The following is an 18,429-nucleotide window of genomic DNA, read 5'->3' as shown; positions in this document are numbered from 1 at the left end:
AATGTTTGTCAACTATTGCTCAATAATTCATAGAATTAGAGCCCGAGTCATAAAACAGACTTTCATAACTTTGATTGATTGACAAAAGAAAATGACACACAATGTCGTACAACAAATCTTGAGACTCTCATAGTCATCATCCTTGTACCTCTCAAGATAGATTCAAGGATGAGGTTACCTAGATTTAGGTAAAGGAGTGAGAAGTGATCTCACTACCAAACATGGGAGAAGGGCTGTACAACTTGTTTGAATGTTTTACATGTATATTCCCCTTTTTCTATTGATTATAACGTATTCCAGAGGAATTAGTCATAAACCCTTTCAAAAGTCCATCTGAAGGATTTTTCTGAGGACAGAGTCTAGGACCTCTAGAAATAGGTTCCAGAAAAGGGAATTTGGAGGATTTCCATTTTCTTGATCTAGACTTACCAGACTTATTCTTATAAACACAGGGAAAGTCTTCATTAGTGGCACAAGATTTTATACCGTAATGAGGAACATGTAACCTGTGATGATTTCTTGAAGAGAGATCATTTTTATAAGATTTCTGGTTTTCTGTCGGCAAGAGATTCACTGTAGATGTCCTCAGGCGATTTACTCCATTGACAGTATAAAGAAGCAAATTATGAGGATTAGAAATTTGTTTCCTCCTGGAAAAACAATGAAGAGCATAATGATTCTTTTTCCCACAAAAGGAACAACATCGTGGATTACAGACATGCTTGCCTTGATCCATAACTTCTTCTGCCACATGCAAATTTTGCAAGTGATTCACAATGGGTAATTCTTTAGAAGAACTATTCATACTCGGTAAAGCCTTGTGAGAAACAGAAGAAGGTGCAGGAGATGACTTTTTCATCGAAACATAGTTTTTCCTTTTTAAGGTGTTACACTGTTCTCGGGCATATTGAAGGGATGCAACAAGTTTCTATTTTAAACACGAAAACTGTTAATTTTTTATGAATGAGTCTTGACTAAACGTTCTTCTCTAGCTGAGTTTTCTCTGACATTATTTTCAAGCATACTAATCTTCTTGTACTATAGAGTAGTTTCTTGAGCCAGTTTTTCGGTACTGTTAGAGAGAGATTCAACATAGTTGTAGAGTTCATGTTCCCTGTCAAGGGATTTCTCAAGTTCATCAATAAGCTGATCATTCTTTTCTTCAAGAAAATTGATTTTGGCCGCTTGACAATCAATGATTTCATCAGATTTTTTTAACGTTCTGGTGAGTTCCATTTATGATTCTGACATGTTATCACAAGTCTTGTTTTCCCCTCTGGATTCGGAAGAATCTGCTAAGGAGTTAGCCTTTGAGACAAACCCAAGATTTGTGGTGTAATCATAAGATTTGGAAGACATTTTTGTATGCGCTGGTTTAATAGATACACAAGCCCACAGAAATCAGATTGCTACAAACACAGACTCATAAGGTCTTTAACGTGTTTGCCTGCTCTGATACCAATTGAACATACGGGGGTCTAACAACCACACCCAACAATTCATTTGGCAATCTGAGAGGACTTACTCCAATATACTTTCTAGAGAATCAACTAGACAGTTAGACTCAATCTAGAGTAAAGTATATCAAAGAGTTTTAATATCTCTAACTCTTAATTCAATCCGCAATCAACAAATAGAAATCTGCGAGCCCGATTGAATAAGAGGAGTAACTTGAACGGTACCGAAGACCAATGTTCAAGTGTCAATCAATGTAAATCAACAACCCAAGGTTGGATATTCTAATTGATTGATCTTAACGCACAACCTGTGATATTTCAATTATATAACAAAATATAATGCGGAAAAGAAATAATACAGACACCAGAATTTTGTTAACGAGGAAACCGCAAATACAGAAAAACCCCGGGACCTAGTCCAGATTGAATACCACACTGTATTAAGCCGCCACAGACACTAGCCTACTACCAATTAACTTCGGACTGGACTGTAGTTGAACCCTAATCAATCTCACACTGATTCAAGGTACAGTTGCGCTCCTTACATCTCTGATCCCAGCAGGATACTACGCACTTGATTCCCTTAGCTGATCTCACCCACAACCAAGAGTTTGTACGACCCAAAGTCGAAGACTTGATAGACAAACCTGTCTCACACAGAAAAGTCTATAGGATTGAATAAATCTGTCTCCCATAGAAATACCCAAGAGTTTTTGTTTCGTCTTTTGATAAATCAAGGTGAATAGGAACAATTGATAACCCAGACTTATATTCCCGAAGAACAGCTTAGAATTATAAATCACCTCACAATAAACTTAATCGACTAGTGAAACAAGTTATTGTGGAATCACAAACGATGAGACGAAGTGTTTGTTATTACTTTTCTATCTTGCCTATCGGAGATATAAAATCTCGAGCCAATTATTTTAATTGTACCCAACACGATAGAAACAACAAGATCAGATCACGCAACTACAAGGATAATAGTTGGGTCTGGCTTCACAATCCCAATGAAGTCTTCAAGTCGTTAACCTACAGGGTCTCAAGAATAAACTTAAGGTTAAAGGAGAATCGACTATAATTATGCAACTAGTAACACACAGGAGGTGTGGGGACTAGGTTTCCCGATTGCTAGAGTTCTCCTTATATAGTTTTAAAATCAGGGTTTGCAATCCAAGTTACCTTGGTAACAAAGCATTCAATAATCACCGTTAGATGAAAAACCTGATTCAACCAAGCTAATATCTTTCGACCGTCAGATCGAACTTAGCTTGTTACACACAAATGAAATGTACCCTCATTTAGGTTTATGTAACCGTACCTAAACGTGTACACCATGTTGGTTCACAAATAGTTAACCGAGGTTAGCCATATGATTACTCTCATATCAACCTTGTTCATCTCAACCATAACTAGTTCGAATGACTCAAATGAAACTAGTTAAAGAGTTGTTCAATTGTTATAGAAAACACAATTGAAACCAAATCGATTTGATTCCCTTGAATCAATCATGAACATTATAACCACGGTTTGCAAAGATTGAATTCCTTATGATTTAAATGTTTAAGTCCATGAACTGACCGATTTGAGAAAGTAACCATCTTAAGTATGCGTACTTAAGCAACCGGATTTGAGTTTATTAAGTTTCCAAACTCAGCAGAAATTTTCGGTTCAAAAACTTCCGCCAATATGCGTACGGGTACGCATACTTAAGGTGACTAGTTTAGGAGTTTGTAATTCCCAAACTCAGCAGATATTTTCGGTTCGAAAACTTCCGCCAGTATGCGTACGGGTACGCATACTTATCTTGTCTCCTTTACCAATTTGATATACACACATACGCATACACTTGGTACCCGGTTTGTGGATTTATACACTAATGTGTGAACACACTATATATGCTTATATCCAAACATGATTACATTGTCAACTCTTTATTTCAATCATTGAAACATTCTTATATAATGGCAAATAGCCGTTATCACACACTATTAGCATCAAAGCAATTTTCGAGATATTGAAATAATCATTATCGAAACATTCCAAGCCTACATCAAATGATTGTATCACATAAACCATGTAAGATGTTACTCGGAAATCTTATCATGATATAAGATGAACTTGGTCGAAGCGAAAGTTTACCAACACATATTTCGAGAAATATGTAAGCGAGATACACTCAGCTCGAAATCTCAAATGTTTATAGAGAAAACTATATCTTAGCACGACTTATGTCTCAATATAGGAGATATTAGAAATAGACTTTCCAAGTGATAGATGAATTCAAGTCTTCACATACCTTTTGTCGAAGAAGTTCCACAAGATCCCCTTGGTAGTTCTTCGTCTTCAAATGATAAACTCTGTGAAATCTAAGCTGAACTACACAATCCATGTCCTAGTCCGAGACATCTATAAATAGGCTAGAAATCAAGACTTGTAGTTTTGATCACTAACATTGACAAACATGCTTCAGATAGCAACGCATGCGAGTTCGACCGAGCAGTGCTCTAACAGATGGATACTGGTTTGGAACTTTTTTGAGTAATGTTTAATGAACTGTGTGTTACTGAATTTGAGCTTGTTGAAGTAAATCTCGTTGATTTTCTTGTTTGGATGATTTTTGATAGACTGTAGGACGAATTCAGAACTATGAATTAAATTGGTCTTGTAGATGATGTAACTGCTAAAAATAATCACAAAAAGAGGAATTGATAGATTAATGCTAGTAAGATCAAAGCTTAGAATATTAACTTTTGAGAACATGAAGACATTTCTGGTATTTATGTCAGGGTGTCTCCTTACAATCTTGTCTCGGTGTAAATAGTCTTCTCAATTTTTTTTTTTTTTTTTTTTTTTTGCTCTTTTGAATGTGTGTGGAGTTTACATTAATTTTGTTATAAAGTGGGTTGATGTTAAATTTTATAGAAAAGTTGGTGCGTAACATTTTTATCAACATGGTCTTATTGAGATTTTATACATTTGTTGTACCGACATGAGTTTATGCTTTGTCTATAACACTTAATAAAATGACAAAGTGAAAAGAAAAACCTTTAGGTGATAGGTTACGTTATCCTTATAGTAAAAATATGATGATTATAGATAAGAACTTCAAGTGCAGGTTCCTATCTATTTTTCTGTATTTTTTCCCTTCATTTTTCCATGGTCGCATATGATTTTGTTTAATTTTAATTTTGTCGATTATTTGTCAATGAAATCAATGTTGTTGGTGATACGTTAGTTTTGTGTTGAAACATTTTTTGGTTCACCTAATTTTGTTTTATGTTTTGAAGTGTTTGTCGACGAGATCAACGTTGTTGGTGATACAATAGCGTGTGTTTGGACAAGTTTTGATTTTGTTCCATGTTGTCAAGTAATTATCGACAAAGCCAATTTTAGTTAGTGATATGTATTGAAACAATATATGGTTTCATCTGATATTGTTTCATTTTATCGAGTATTTGTCTAGGAAACTAATGTTGTCGGTGATAAAGTAGTTTTACGTTGAAACCAATTTATCTGATTTTGTTTCAGTTTGCCGAGTATTTTGTCGACGAAACCAAATATTATTGGTGATATGATAATTTTGTGTTGAAATCAATTTTGCATTCTTTTGATTTTTTTCACTTGTCGAGTATCTGTACACAAAACCGAATTCTATTGATGATTTAATAGTTCTAAATTGAAACCATTTTTGGTTTCATATGATCTTGTATTATTTTCTTGAGTATTAATTTTTCAACAAAACCAAATTTTATTGGTAATACATAAGTTTGTGCTGCAACCAGTTTTATGGTTGTGGTGGTGGTAAGTCCAATGGTGGTTTTAATGTCAGGACTGCTAATGGTGGTAGTTTTATCAGGTTGGATGTATTTTGTGTTATCTCAGATTGATTTAAAGGATAAGAATAATTGAGAGAAATTTGTTTCTTCTCGAGGTTCTTATGCATGAGGTTTTCGAGTTTTTGTAGTAGAAGATAGGTATTTTCAGATGTCTAGTGCACGCTCAGGTATATTTTACATGATGGGTCAAAATTTACTGAAGAATGTCTAAGACCCATGCACAACATACTCTCAGTCAACATTTTTAAAGAGTGAAGCCAAATACGACTCGTTTTTCATTTTGAAGAATCTAGAATTGCAAAACGTAGTTTCATTGTTGATGTTTGAATCGGATGTTCTCCTACAAACAACATTAATTATTATTATTAAGTTATAAAATATAATATGACCCAACTAAGAAGATAATATTTATTATATTTAATATAAGTCAATTATTATCAAACACAAAGTTATGTCACAGTTGTTTAGGTTATTCTAACTGAATGACACGTGGGAGGTTTATAAAAGTTTGGCAGAAAAGTACCAAATTCATGTTATTTTCTTTTATAAAGTTTTGGCAAAGAAACACGTATTAACCGCGTTGACTTAGTCAAGAATCCAATATTAAAGGAATTTACCGTTTCATGTTGGATTTACTTATGTTTTCCTATGCGTTTTGAAAAAATTGGAGGCGACTCGTACGACTCCAAGCGTGAATCATCTAAAGACTTAAAGGCCTAGACAAATAAAGCTTTCACGTTGAACGGTGAGGAAACCTTCGCTTCTTATTGGACAAAATAAGCCTTCCATGCTTTTGTGAAACGAGAGTTATGGTGAGGACACTTGACAACATATGATTCGTTTAAAAATTATCAACATAAAAGGAAAAATGAACTTAATGTGTTTTGAATTTTATGGACGTCCAAGTTCAATTTGGAAGTCGAGTACCTACAATATTCTTTTTTCCAAGTTACTACATAAAGGGAAAAAAACTCACATATTTCACACATATTTTTTGCAAAAATAAAAATAAAAATAAATAAAATTCACACATATTTCATATATTTTCTCCATCTATTTAATACATCGAGGCGGAACCGAACAACACTAAATCAAAATACATCACCACGGGAAGGGGCACATGTCAAATCAAAAATATGATTGATTAAAAGAAAAGAAAAATGACTAATGCGTGGCACGGGCACTAATCTAGTACGCTTTTAAAAACCAGGCCACGTCAACCAGATCTAGTGTTGACATGTGGCAGCTACTCGACTAATCTTAGGCATCATGCGATCAAAAACGTTCAATTCACTGGCGGGTTATTTGTTTCTGCCGATTTATTTTCTAACTCCTCTGTTCTACTCAAAACCCTAACCAGCTAAATCAGACATGTATTAATGTATGTACTGATTGATTATTTCAGGTAATTTTGCACCTTGAAATTTACTAACGTAGTACTCTTTTAAGGTTTGTAGTTCTTCGATTCGTATATTCTTGACTTTTGTATTTGTAGCTAATTATTACTCCGTTGACTTTCATTTGTAGATTCACAGTATCTCGATCTCTCAGGTCCCAACAGAGTGAAAAGGACAGAACAAGGATTGGTGTAAATTTAGAGTTTCTCATTTACCCTATCAGGTTTGAAAATCGGTCGTTTTAGTAGAATAGTACTGATTGAGATTTTTATCAGACAGTGTTTTGATTTCCAGTAAGCAAATAAAAAGATTGTTGTTTGTTTTCTATTGAACCTCATGTGCTATAGGGGAAAGATTACTGGTATTTTCATGGTGCTGCACATTGTGTATTGAACATATCATTTTTTCATGTTTTTTTTTTGCAGATATGATTCAATCCAATTTCCTCTTTTTTGGGACGGCATTTGTTCTTTTACAATTGCTTCCAGGAGTTGTAGGTTGGGGAAAGGAAGGCCACTATGCAGTTTGCAAGATAGCGGAGGTGAGTCACATCTCCCTTCATTAGTCTTTCCGCCATTTTCTGACAATCACTTACTATTTGCAACTGCCAAAAATATTTATGAAAGAGTAGAAGAGCATCATTGAGATAGTCTATGTTGGGATCATTTCAGGGGCTACTTACTGAAGATGCTGCTGCTGCTGTGAAAATGTTGCTCCCTGAGATTGCTAAAGGAGAACTTGCTGCTGTATGCTCCTGGGCGGATGAGATTCGTGTTCATTACAGCTGGAGCGGAGAACTGCACTTTGTTAACACACCAGAGTTCAGGTGTAACTATGAATACTGTCGTAGGTTTCTTCTTCTCCTGTGTTCCTTAATTTGAAATTTCTGCTCACTTGCTCTTTTATTTTGATGATTTTTTTTTCTTCACAGGAGATTGCCATAACTCAAGTGGAGATAAAGATAGGTGTGTCATCGGCGGAATTAACAACTATACCATGCAGCTACGGAATTATCAGTGCTCCACTTCAGAACGGAAATGTAATTACCATAACTTTAGTACTATATTCTGCTGCAATTCTTGTTTATCTTTCTGTATGTATTAGAATGTGAAATAAACCAAATCTTCACTTCCTTAGACACAGATAATTTGACGGAAGCACTCATGTTCCTGTCACATTTTATCGGGGATGCCCATCAGGTTTGCTTTCGTAGATCCAATAACGAGAGAAATTCCCACTTAAATGAATGTTAACAAATTTACTAAAAAGGCTGTGCCTTGTTGATAATGACCCAAAAATGGTTTTCCTGGAAAATTTCCACGTCAGCCATGTGCCTTCAGTGCTGCAGAATGACTGCATAAGTGGTGGGTTATTTTCTCGATGTCCCAGAGCCATAAAATGATAATACTCATCCCCTGGAGGAAACACGCGATTCATATATCTGTATGTTGGAGGATTCAAAATCAAATCTCTCTTACAAGTTTTTTCCTTCTTGTTATGCAGCCTTTACATGCTGGTTTCCGTGGAGATTTAGGTGGAAACACTATATCTGTCCACTGGTTTGGACTGCAAACCAACTTGCATCGTGTGAGTGACCATTTTCTGTTTTGAACATCTCTTGCTTGTACAACCCTGTTATAGCTCTTCTGTTACGTGCACAAAACTCACAGGTCCCAATGTCCTATATGAACTGGAGTCCGTGTAAAGATGTCTGTTAGATATACCCCTGTGGATCTTATTTCTTTAATACTAGAACAGAAACTCACTTTATGCCTCACTGGTAGTTGACTGATAGGAGATGTCAAGCAGTTAGTTTTTTTTTTCTTGGTTACTTATTAGATAGGTACCAGCATCATGAAAGGTGCTATAAATTTTGACTAATCCTACCTGTCTCTCACCCTATGTGCATGATGTTGGATTTGATTATTATACTTGACTTGCTTATGTATTGATATATTTGCAGGTATGGGATAACATGATTATTGAAACGGCCATGAAGTCTTTCTACAACTCTGATCTTGCAATCATGATAGAATCCATTTATAAGAATATTACGGTATTCATTTCTTTCACATGTAACTTTTGTGTTGTTTGAACCAAAAGATATGCTCAAGCAGTTCTAGTTGGAATCTTGCGATCCAAATATGTTGGTCTCTTCCTCTTCAACCCCATGAGTGCTTTACAATAGAAAACTGAAGATAAAATTAGGAAATAAAGAAAATTATATTTCAAATGTAGATTGATTAATTGAAGAATTTTCCAAAAATACACCCAAGAATGCCTGTCCTGACGTTTCCTTATAGTTCCAGATTTCATACGAACGAACTAAAATGTCGCTTTAAATGTTTAAAGATTGAGATTTGTGCTTGTGAAGCTTAGGATAGCCTTTGAAAGTTTATTACCCCCTGCTTGATTATCCATTGTACTAGTTTCCTAGAGGTTTAATTGCATTTCTTTCGCCATTAATTTTCTCTATCTTCATCATAACAGGACACTTGGTCAGAAGACATCATCTCGTGGGAAAATTGCACCTCAATCAATACCGTTTGTCCAGACCCGTAAGTGTTCTTCTTATTCATCTTCCTCTATACATAACTTGTGTCTATTAATGAAAACTTTTAGATGATGATATGATCTCAGACCATAGTTATAAAAGATAAGCGGCAATAAGGAATTAGAAGAAAAACAATTGTCAATACTTAAATAAGAAAAGCCTCTGTTAATACTTGATACTTATCATTGGCAGGTTTTCTTAAACTGCTTTATAAATGAAAGAATGAACTTCTTGTTGCAGGTATGCTTCTGAAAGTATTGATTTGGCTTGCAAATATGCGTACAAGGGCGCTACACCAGGAAGCACTTTGTCAGGTATGAAGATGGATCTCTGATCATTTCTTGTTAGATAAAGCAGTTTAAATTGACAGCACACTTGGGCATTAGTTATTCTCATGGCTATAACAACATCCAGTGTTCTTATTCAAACCCAATTATTTGAATGCATGCATGGATCATGCCTCCGGAGCGGGACAGTTTGATTTGGAATGATTAATTCCCGCACATATACTTTTTTTTTCTTCTGATAATTGTTATTTTTTAGATGAATACTTCCTTTCGAGGTTGCCCATTGTGGAGAAAAGGCTAGCACAAGCTGGAGTCCGCTTAGCCAGTACCCTCAACCGCATATTCAAAACTCAGACGTTGATCTCGGAAGCTTGAAGCATGGAAAGTTCATTTCTTTATGGAGAGGAGTGGGAGAGAAACCTACAAAACTTGAACTTACCTGTACGTCAAATTCACCAACCTATAGAGTGTTGTGTTTAAATTCTTTCAGAACAAGCCGTAATTTGTAGATATACTATCTAGTCCGGGAGTTATAACCCCAAAGGCGTCACTATCCATGCACAAAAACTCCAACAAAGTCACAACAAATTGTTCACAAAAATCCCATTTAACATAAACTGTCTTTATTACCCTTCTAGTTTAAATTATCCCAACAAAAACAAAAATCAACCCCACCTATAGGTTTTATCATATTATCACCACCAACAACCCACCAGCAGCACCACCACCGCGCCCCCACCACTGACTACCATCGCTGCCAACCACCACCACTACCGATCGCCGCCGAACACACCGTCCGCCGGCGACCACCAGCAACAACATCGTCGCCGCCGTCCACCAACATCAACCAACCGCTGTTGCAGCACCACCACCACCAAAAATGAATTTTATTGATCAATATTCAACAAAATGAAAAAAAATAACGTTGAAACCAAACAAAAATAATTATATCACTACCAATATTGGTTTCGTTAGCACAAAGTCTAAATTAAGATGAAACCAGTTTCATAGAAAATATAAAAAAAGTATCAGATGAAACCAAAATTGATTTCAACAAAAAGAAAAGTCATTAACAAAGTTCAGTTTCGTCGGTAAAACCTCAAATAATAATGATCAAATGCGGATAAAACCAATACTTGTTTCAATAGAATACTATTTATCGCCAACAACGTCCGTTTCACCGAAAAATTCAAAAAAATGAAACCAAAATTGGTTTCACCAAATTTAGATGAAACTGAAATTGGTTTCACCATAAATTTCTTCTTGACTGCTTTAATTTTCCTTTTCCAACACTTTCTAGGCTCAATTTTTTTTTCTAAAAACTGTTGTGATAGTGTATATATTTTCATCTCAGGCTGATAACATTGTCACTAAAGAGTAAATTCAGATTACCACCTCCGCCACCGACCACCAGCGCCGCCAACCGCCGCCGCTATCACACCAACCAGACGCCACCAAACCAAAAAAGTTATATCACTAACAATAATGGTTTCATCGAAAAAAACTCGAAAATAAGATGAAACCAAAACTGGTTTCATAGGAAATGAAAAAAATCAGAGTTTTAACAAAAAATGTCACTAACAAAATTTAGTTCCGTCGATGAAACCTCAGGAAATAAAACATATTCGGATGAAACCAAATACTTGTAGAAAAATATTTATCACCAACAATGTTGGTTACATCGATAAAAGTTCAAAATTATATGAAACCAAAACGGTTTCACCAAAATTAGACGAAACCGAAGTTGGTTTCATCATAAATTTGTTTTTTCCAATACTTTTTGGACTCAAAATTTTTCTAAGATCTATTGTGAGGAGGTATGTATTTCCGTCCCAGGCCAATAACATTCTCACCAAACAAGACTTCTGAACAAGGGATTAAACCTAATACTCTAAAAACAAAACAATTTAAATTTGAAAACCATGAATCTCGCCTCCAACAATAAAACTCATATGGCCATCGACCATATATATTAACAATGATGTTTCAACATGATGAACACCTGGAAATAAAAGGGTATTTCTTGAAACCTTTCGGCATGACTTACCACAGTAATACTAAACAGTGACAATACTACAACAAAAACGAACAAAAATTAGATGAACTCAGTGGATGGCTTCTCGTTTGCAGGAAATGATTTGACAAACAAATAAAATTTTATGCGACGGCATGATAGACGCATTTATGTGTCTAATATAGCTCATTTGTATATATATTGTTAGTGCTCGATATCGTACTTATTTGGTTATTTTATTTATTTGTAGGTGTTTTTGGAAGAATAAGGCTTTGTGGCGAAATTGGCTAAAAATGCGGCATTTGGACCTCCGTTGATAACGTGCCGGAAGCGCCCCAGAATTGTACCGGAAGTACCCCAGGAATATCCCGGAGGAACCCCGAAAAAAGTGCGGAAAATGTCCCAGAGAAATCACTATACGGACCCTCGATTTTGGATAAGGGGTAACCTAATTACTAAGGGGTGACCTATTTCCAGGCAGCTGCTAAAGGGAGAACATCACAGGATAAGGGCACCCACCTTCTTCACGTTTTGAATTGGAAAATTGGCGGGAAGTTCACTGGCAGATTGATAATCGAATTTTGATGGAGTTTTAACGAGATTCAATCGCCGAAATCAGTTGGGCTGGACTTGGATGGACTAAACAGGCCTAGTACAATCGATTGGAACCAACCAATTGGGCTGGAATGGCCGAGAGAGGGTTTCAAAGTTTCCAACAGAGAGACGTGTTCTCTGTTGGGTTTTTAGAATATTTTTGAGAGATTTCTGGAGGACTTTGACGCTGGATTAATGGTTCTATTAAAGATTATGGAAGAGTTTGGTAGCTATTTTATAGCCAAAAACACGTGAAAAAGCTCAACAGAAGCGATTATCGTTTCAACTGCATGAGAAGAAGAAAAAGAATAATCGCATATTTAGTCGAGATTTATGGATCTGTTGGGCTATATAAGTGTTGGTTTACATCAAAGAAAAGTTTGGGAAAACCTTAGGAGAGAGTTTAGAGTCGATGAGAGCCTAGGAGAAGCAATTATAGAGGAGACAGCGCTGCTGCTGCTGCTGCCATTAAAGCTTCTGAAGAACACGAAGAACAGACTCGCAGAGTCCGTCGTTCTTCAGCAGACTTATTTTCAATACCACTGTTGTTGTTTCATAGCAGTAAATAGTTATCGTTTACATCAGTCTTAAACTACCATACTCTTTTGTAACAGTGACCCCTTTGTAACGGTGACGCTGTAACACTTTGACAGCGTTACAATTTCCTGTTTCATCTTATACATCAATAAAAACACCTATTTTAGCCATGAATTTATCTTGTGAGTGTGTTTTTGGGATGAGGAGCTAAGCCCCTTAGCCAAGGCGACGGAGGAAGCCATTGGTCCTTATTTATGGTATAATTCTAACTTTATTATTTATTTGCAATATTATTACATGATTATTTGCATGAAATTTTTATTGAATAACTGTGATTCATTTTGATGGAGCATGCTTAGTTTAAGACTCTTGATGTTTCATGCTTGGTGTTTACATTTATTACTTCAAAAATCTACAAAAGGCATAATATTAGAATCACTCTAAAAGAAAAATTGCATGAATATTAATTATTAGAATTTATCAAATAATGGATCAATGGTGGAATCCAAGTCTTGGTGTTTTTCTCTAAAGGTTTGAACTATTTTATTTATTTGCGTGTTTAATTTAAATCTAGAAAAATTGTTTTCTTCACAAGTCTGATACGAATCCGTTTTACCACTTCAACTACAATCACTTTTGATAAACCATCAATTTTTGGCGCCGCCGACGCGGACCTGTGTTTAGTTAGCATTTTTTTTAGATTTTTTTAGATTTTTTTTTATTTTTGTTCTTCTTTACGTTTTTTGGGTTTTTTTTGTTTCCTTACAGATTTTTGAAGATTGGAGCGAAAGACAATTTTGCCAAAGCTTGTGGTGATTTACTTAAAGTTTGGGAGCGAAAAGCAAAGCTAAAGGAGCGAAAGAAGAAGATTTTCTTTATTTTGTAAAAGAGAGAAGAAAAAAAAGAGAGACATTTTTATTTTTGTAATTTTTTTTTTTTAGACTTTCTTTTCTTTTGTATTTTTTTATGGACTTTGGACATTAATTTTGGGACATTTTTATTTTTATTTTTAAACCCTACGGAAGGGTACCCTTAAATATAAACTGTTTGCAGGGAAGGACGACGATTACAATATCGTCTCGGCCCCTCGGGTTCGCACACGGCATATGAGTCGTGGTCCGAGTCGACTACAGCGGTTCTTCGCCCGTCTGGTACGGGAGGTAAGTCCAATCGAAACACTCGCGAATCCCCTGCAAGCGAGTTACTGTACTCCTTAAGGTGCTAATTGTTTGAGGACGAACCAGACTGTCTTTATTTTCCTAGTAAAGGGCAAGGCCTGGCCTAAACAAGATAAGGGTTCGGATTTCATCACCGCTCCCTTCTTGCCCGCCTTAGGAAAACGAAACCTAAAGCGAACCTAAGCCTAAAATTTGGACTAGAAAGAGACCTATATGGTATCGAGCTTAACAGGACAATCATTCGAAAAATATTGGTTACTCTTTTAAGCACACCGCGAAGTTCTTGACGGTTTCTGCGAGTTGAATGCGTGACTGCGCCGCATAGGATCGGTGAGGTTTTGGGTATCAAAGCTCCACTGAGCTTCCCTCGCCTCGATTCAACTTGCTTTAACTTGGATTGATTCCAGAGGGGTTTGCTCAAATTGTAACGAATTCCCTTTCGAAGGATTAGAAGCTGGTCTAGAAACAATCTAAGTGGAGCCATCATGCTTGTTGTTTGCTAGAAATCTTTAGGTTTGCTGTGGTAAAGTCGAGTCAGCCTGCTGTGTGATTGCTAGAACCTTCCTGTTAGGATTTTTTATTTCTTTTTGAATTCTTTTTAGTGTATGCCCGATTTTGTTAATAGGGCTTGGAAAAGAGATACTCTAGGTCGATTGATTAGCGAAAAACCTAGTAGTTCTTCTGATTTAAGCAGGGAGCTCGAAGACTCTTCTTTTGAGATCCCTGTTTTTGGAAACTTCAGTTTTGAGAATTTATCTCTGAGTGATAAAAGTACCCCTAGTACTTCTGTTGTGCCAGCGATGACAACTTTGAAAGATTACATGTTCCCAACTAGGACCAACCGAGCTTCATGCATTAAATTGCCAGCCACTACGGCTAATTTCGAGATAAAACCTAGTATTCTTCAGATGATCCCTATATTCTTAGGAAAAGATGATGAGAACCCTTATTTTCATATTAGGGAATTTGAGGAAATCTGTGGGACAATTAGGATAAAGGACCTTACCGATGAAGTCTTGAAACTTAAGATGTTTCCCTTTTCTTTGAGAGACAAAGCCAAGACCTGGCTGAACAACCTACCGTCTGAATCCATAGAAACATGGCAGGAACTTATCGCTGCCTTCTATATGAAATTCTACCCTAAGCATAAAACTGCAGCTGTTAGGCAGAAAATTAGTGCTAGTGTGCAACAAGAGGGAGAGTCTCTTTATTGGTTTTTAGAGCGATTCAATGATCTCCTATCTCAGTGTCCTCACCATGGATTTGATAATATGAAACTTGTACAGATTATTTATGATGGTTTAGACTATTCGACCAAAGCCATGGTTGAATCTATGTGCGCTGGTGAGTTCACTAGTAAAAATGCTGATGATGCTTTTACCTTCTTAGGAGCTATCGCTGAAAAATCCCAACAGTGGGAATCTTGTGTTGAACCCCCTAAAAGACTCTTGGTCAATATAAGTAGCACCAATATGGTAGATACGAGTTTTGCGTCAGATGCTAAGTTTGCTGCTTTATCCAGAAGGTTAGAAGCTTTAGAAATGGGTCAGACTAAAAATAGGTCCCTTGTTGAACCTAATAGAGCCTCTCAAGTCTCTAGTCGTGGAATAGAGCCCGATAATTCATTTTGGGAAGGTCAGGTTAGTGAAGAGCAAGCCCATGTTGTTTATAACAATGCTAGGTTTGAGAACCGTCAGAAGTTTGACCCATACTCAGAAACCTACAACCCTGGTTGGAGAAACCATCCTAATTTCTCTTGGTCTAAGGGCCAGAGTCAAGGCCAGTCTAGCAATTCTCAGCCTCCCCCAGGTTTTGGTTTTAAGAACTCTTCAGGTCAAACCCAGTTTCAGAACACTTCCGAGAAAAAGATCTCTACCTTAGAGGAAGCTATCACTATGTTAGTAAGTAACCATGACATGCTATCAAAGAACCACATGAACTTTCAACAAGAAACTAGGCAGGAATTGAAGAATACTTCCCAGAGTCTTTCCAAGTTAGAACTTCAAGTAGGACAAATAGCTAAGTTTATAAGTGAGAGAGAAGATGGAAGGTTCCCTAGTCATACTGATCCTAACCCTAGAGGAGAGAAATCGTACAATCATGTGAATGCTGTCACGACCCTTAGGAGTGGAAAGAAAGTTGATAATAAGGTCGACATACCTGAAAGTGAACATGCTGTAGTTCACCCTTATGAGCCAGAAAATGAGGAGACTGATAGAGTCTCTAAAGAGACCAATGAGGGTCCTGTTGAGCCTGGTTTTGTCCCCAGAGCCCCATTTCCCCGGTTATTGGCACCAACAAAAAATGAATCAAACTTTAATGACATAATGGAGGTTTTTAAGAAAGTTACCATAAACCTTCCGTTACTAGAAGCAATTAGGCAACTACCATCTTATTCCAAGTTCCTTAAGGATCTTTGTACACGAAAACGTAAGCTTAATGTCCATAAGAAAGCCTTTTTAGCTGGTCAAGTAAGTTCAATTCTTCTGAACCAAACACTCCCTAAGTACAAGGACCCTGGATGCCCTACCATATCTTGTGCAATTGGTAATCACATGGTCGATAAGGCATTACTTGACTTAGGAGCTAGTGTTAACTTACTCCCGTATCATGTATACACCCAGCTAGGTCTTGGTAAGCTGAAACCGACCAACATGACACTACAATTAGCTGATAGGTCTGTCAAAGTCCCTCGTGGTGTCATAGAGGATGTTCTAATTGAGGTTGATAAGTTTGTTTATCCAGTTGATTTTGTTGTTCTAGACACCCCCAGTTCAGGACCCAAGTGCTCACGTCCCGGTGATTTTAGGTCGCCCATTCTTAGCCACATCTAATGCTATCATCAATTGTAGGACTGGACTCATGAACATATCCTTTGGTAATATGACCACTGAACTGAATGTTTTTAATGTTACTAGACAACCTTCCAATGATTTAGAGGAAGTGAATATGATTAGCACTTTAGTTCAAATTCAGGATAATTGGGATGACACTTTATTTAATGATTGTGTGGATGCATTTGATGAGACAATCTTACTAAGACAGATAGGTGAACCTACTGTAGAACTACAAGAAGCTCTTGAGCATTTCAAGGACTCCGAAGATTCGGAAATCCAAGCAATAATTAAAGGTTTGACTGAGAGTAGTGAAAACCCTATGTTTGGAGGTAGTAATGATTCTTGTGATAGTCAAGTATCCCCATTGGAAGTCCCTAACTTGGGACTCGAGCCTAGTGAGGTATTCCCTGAGTCTATTCAGACTCCACAACCCGATCCTCCTGATACTGTCCAGGAGAAAATCCATATGTTAGAGGCCCGTTTTTCGGATGAATATGTTTCCCGAGACACTCATATGAAGCCCAATTGGGCACTCCAGATAAATCCAATTGTCTTGCGAGAAACTTTAGATCAGGTTGTGCTCTTTCTGCTCATTTTTTTTCTTGACTATTTGTCTCCTATTAGTGGCAGTTCTATTTGGTCTTATGGACCCACAATTGTTTCGACTATTGGTATACGACTTTGGAAGGTGAAAATTCTTTTTGAGGTATTTGATGTCTAGCTAATGACTATAAATTTAGCATTTACTGGGAGGCTCCCGCGTTCTTGTGATACGGTAATATCCTTCCTTATTTCTTTTCCCTCCAGTGGTAACATTTTCTCCTTGTATGTGCTTTAATTTCATAAGTAGAAACATTGAGGACAATGTTAGATTTAAGTTTGGGGGTGGGGAAGAAACACTTTTTGGCTTTTAGTTGCAATAAATAAACTCCAGAGCTTAGAAATTATGCCTATTGAGGATTGCACTAACTAATCTAACTGGATGGAAGCATTTTGGTTGTAGGAGTTTGAGAACCAATCTGATTAGATGGAAACATCTAAAGAGTCTATTCATAAAAGCACAGAGCTCAGGTGTTAGAAATAACATGATAGTTTCACCATATCTCGTTGAGTCCTTTTCACTTCTATTTTTATTTTATTTTGTTTTTAAACTATGTTTCTCTAAGTGATAGGTGGGGCCCACGATTCAAGTTGTTACCAATGCTAGGGTGAATTAGAGTGATTGAGATACCATGAAAAAAAAAAGTTGAAAAAGAAAAAGAGATGAAAAAAAAATGGTAGTTATCAAAAAAAAAAAAAAATATATAAAAATAAAATAAAAATTGAGACCAGACCATTTGACCAAAAGGAATAAATTCAATAAAGTCGACCACTGGTACCCTTGTATATGCCAGTTGTGTTGACCTAGAGTTAGGTTATCGACCACTGGTACCCTTGTATATGCCAGTGTGTTGATATTAGTCAGACTAGTATCTCAATCCATTAGGATAGGTTCATTTTGGCGGAGGCCTTCAGACAGATATGGGAAACGTCGTTCACTTAGTAAACATCAAAACCATATATGTTTTTCTATATCCATCTTCTTAATCTTTCCATGTGATTAGTTTGACTCCGAATATGATGTCCATAGTGCAACTATCTGAGTAGAGCTCTGTCACTTTATATGAATTTTAGTATGCTTGAGTGCAAACTCGTGTACAACAATTGGAATTTCGCATCAAGGTACTTCTTCCTG

General features: G+C 36.5%; 1 protein-coding gene across 1 annotated transcript; it reads left to right on the top strand.

Annotated features, from left to right (window-relative positions):
* The first annotated feature begins 6,603 nt into the window (after nt 1–6,603).
* LOC113285701 (endonuclease 4-like) lies at nt 6,604–10,148 on the top strand. Its single transcript, XM_026534483.1, has 11 exons — nt 6,604–6,701; nt 6,824–6,916; nt 7,119–7,234; nt 7,365–7,539; nt 7,625–7,732; nt 7,831–7,892; nt 8,197–8,280; nt 8,657–8,749; nt 9,184–9,251; nt 9,488–9,561; nt 9,791–10,148. The coding sequence occupies exons 3-11, from the start codon at nt 7,121–7,123 to the stop codon at nt 9,907–9,909; spliced, it is 897 nt and encodes a 298-aa protein (XP_026390268.1). The 5' UTR covers nt 6,604–6,701; nt 6,824–6,916; nt 7,119–7,120; the 3' UTR covers nt 9,910–10,148.
* The last annotated feature ends 8,281 nt before the right edge of the window (nt 10,149–18,429 follow it).

The sequence above is a fragment of the Papaver somniferum genome, chromosome 6 (genome assembly GCF_003573695.1).
Source record: "Papaver somniferum cultivar HN1 chromosome 6, ASM357369v1, whole genome shotgun sequence".
NCBI lineage: Eukaryota > Viridiplantae > Streptophyta > Magnoliopsida > Ranunculales > Papaveraceae > Papaver > Papaver somniferum.
Note: the sequence above shows the minus strand (reverse complement) of the source record. Positions and strands in the feature narration are given on the sequence as shown.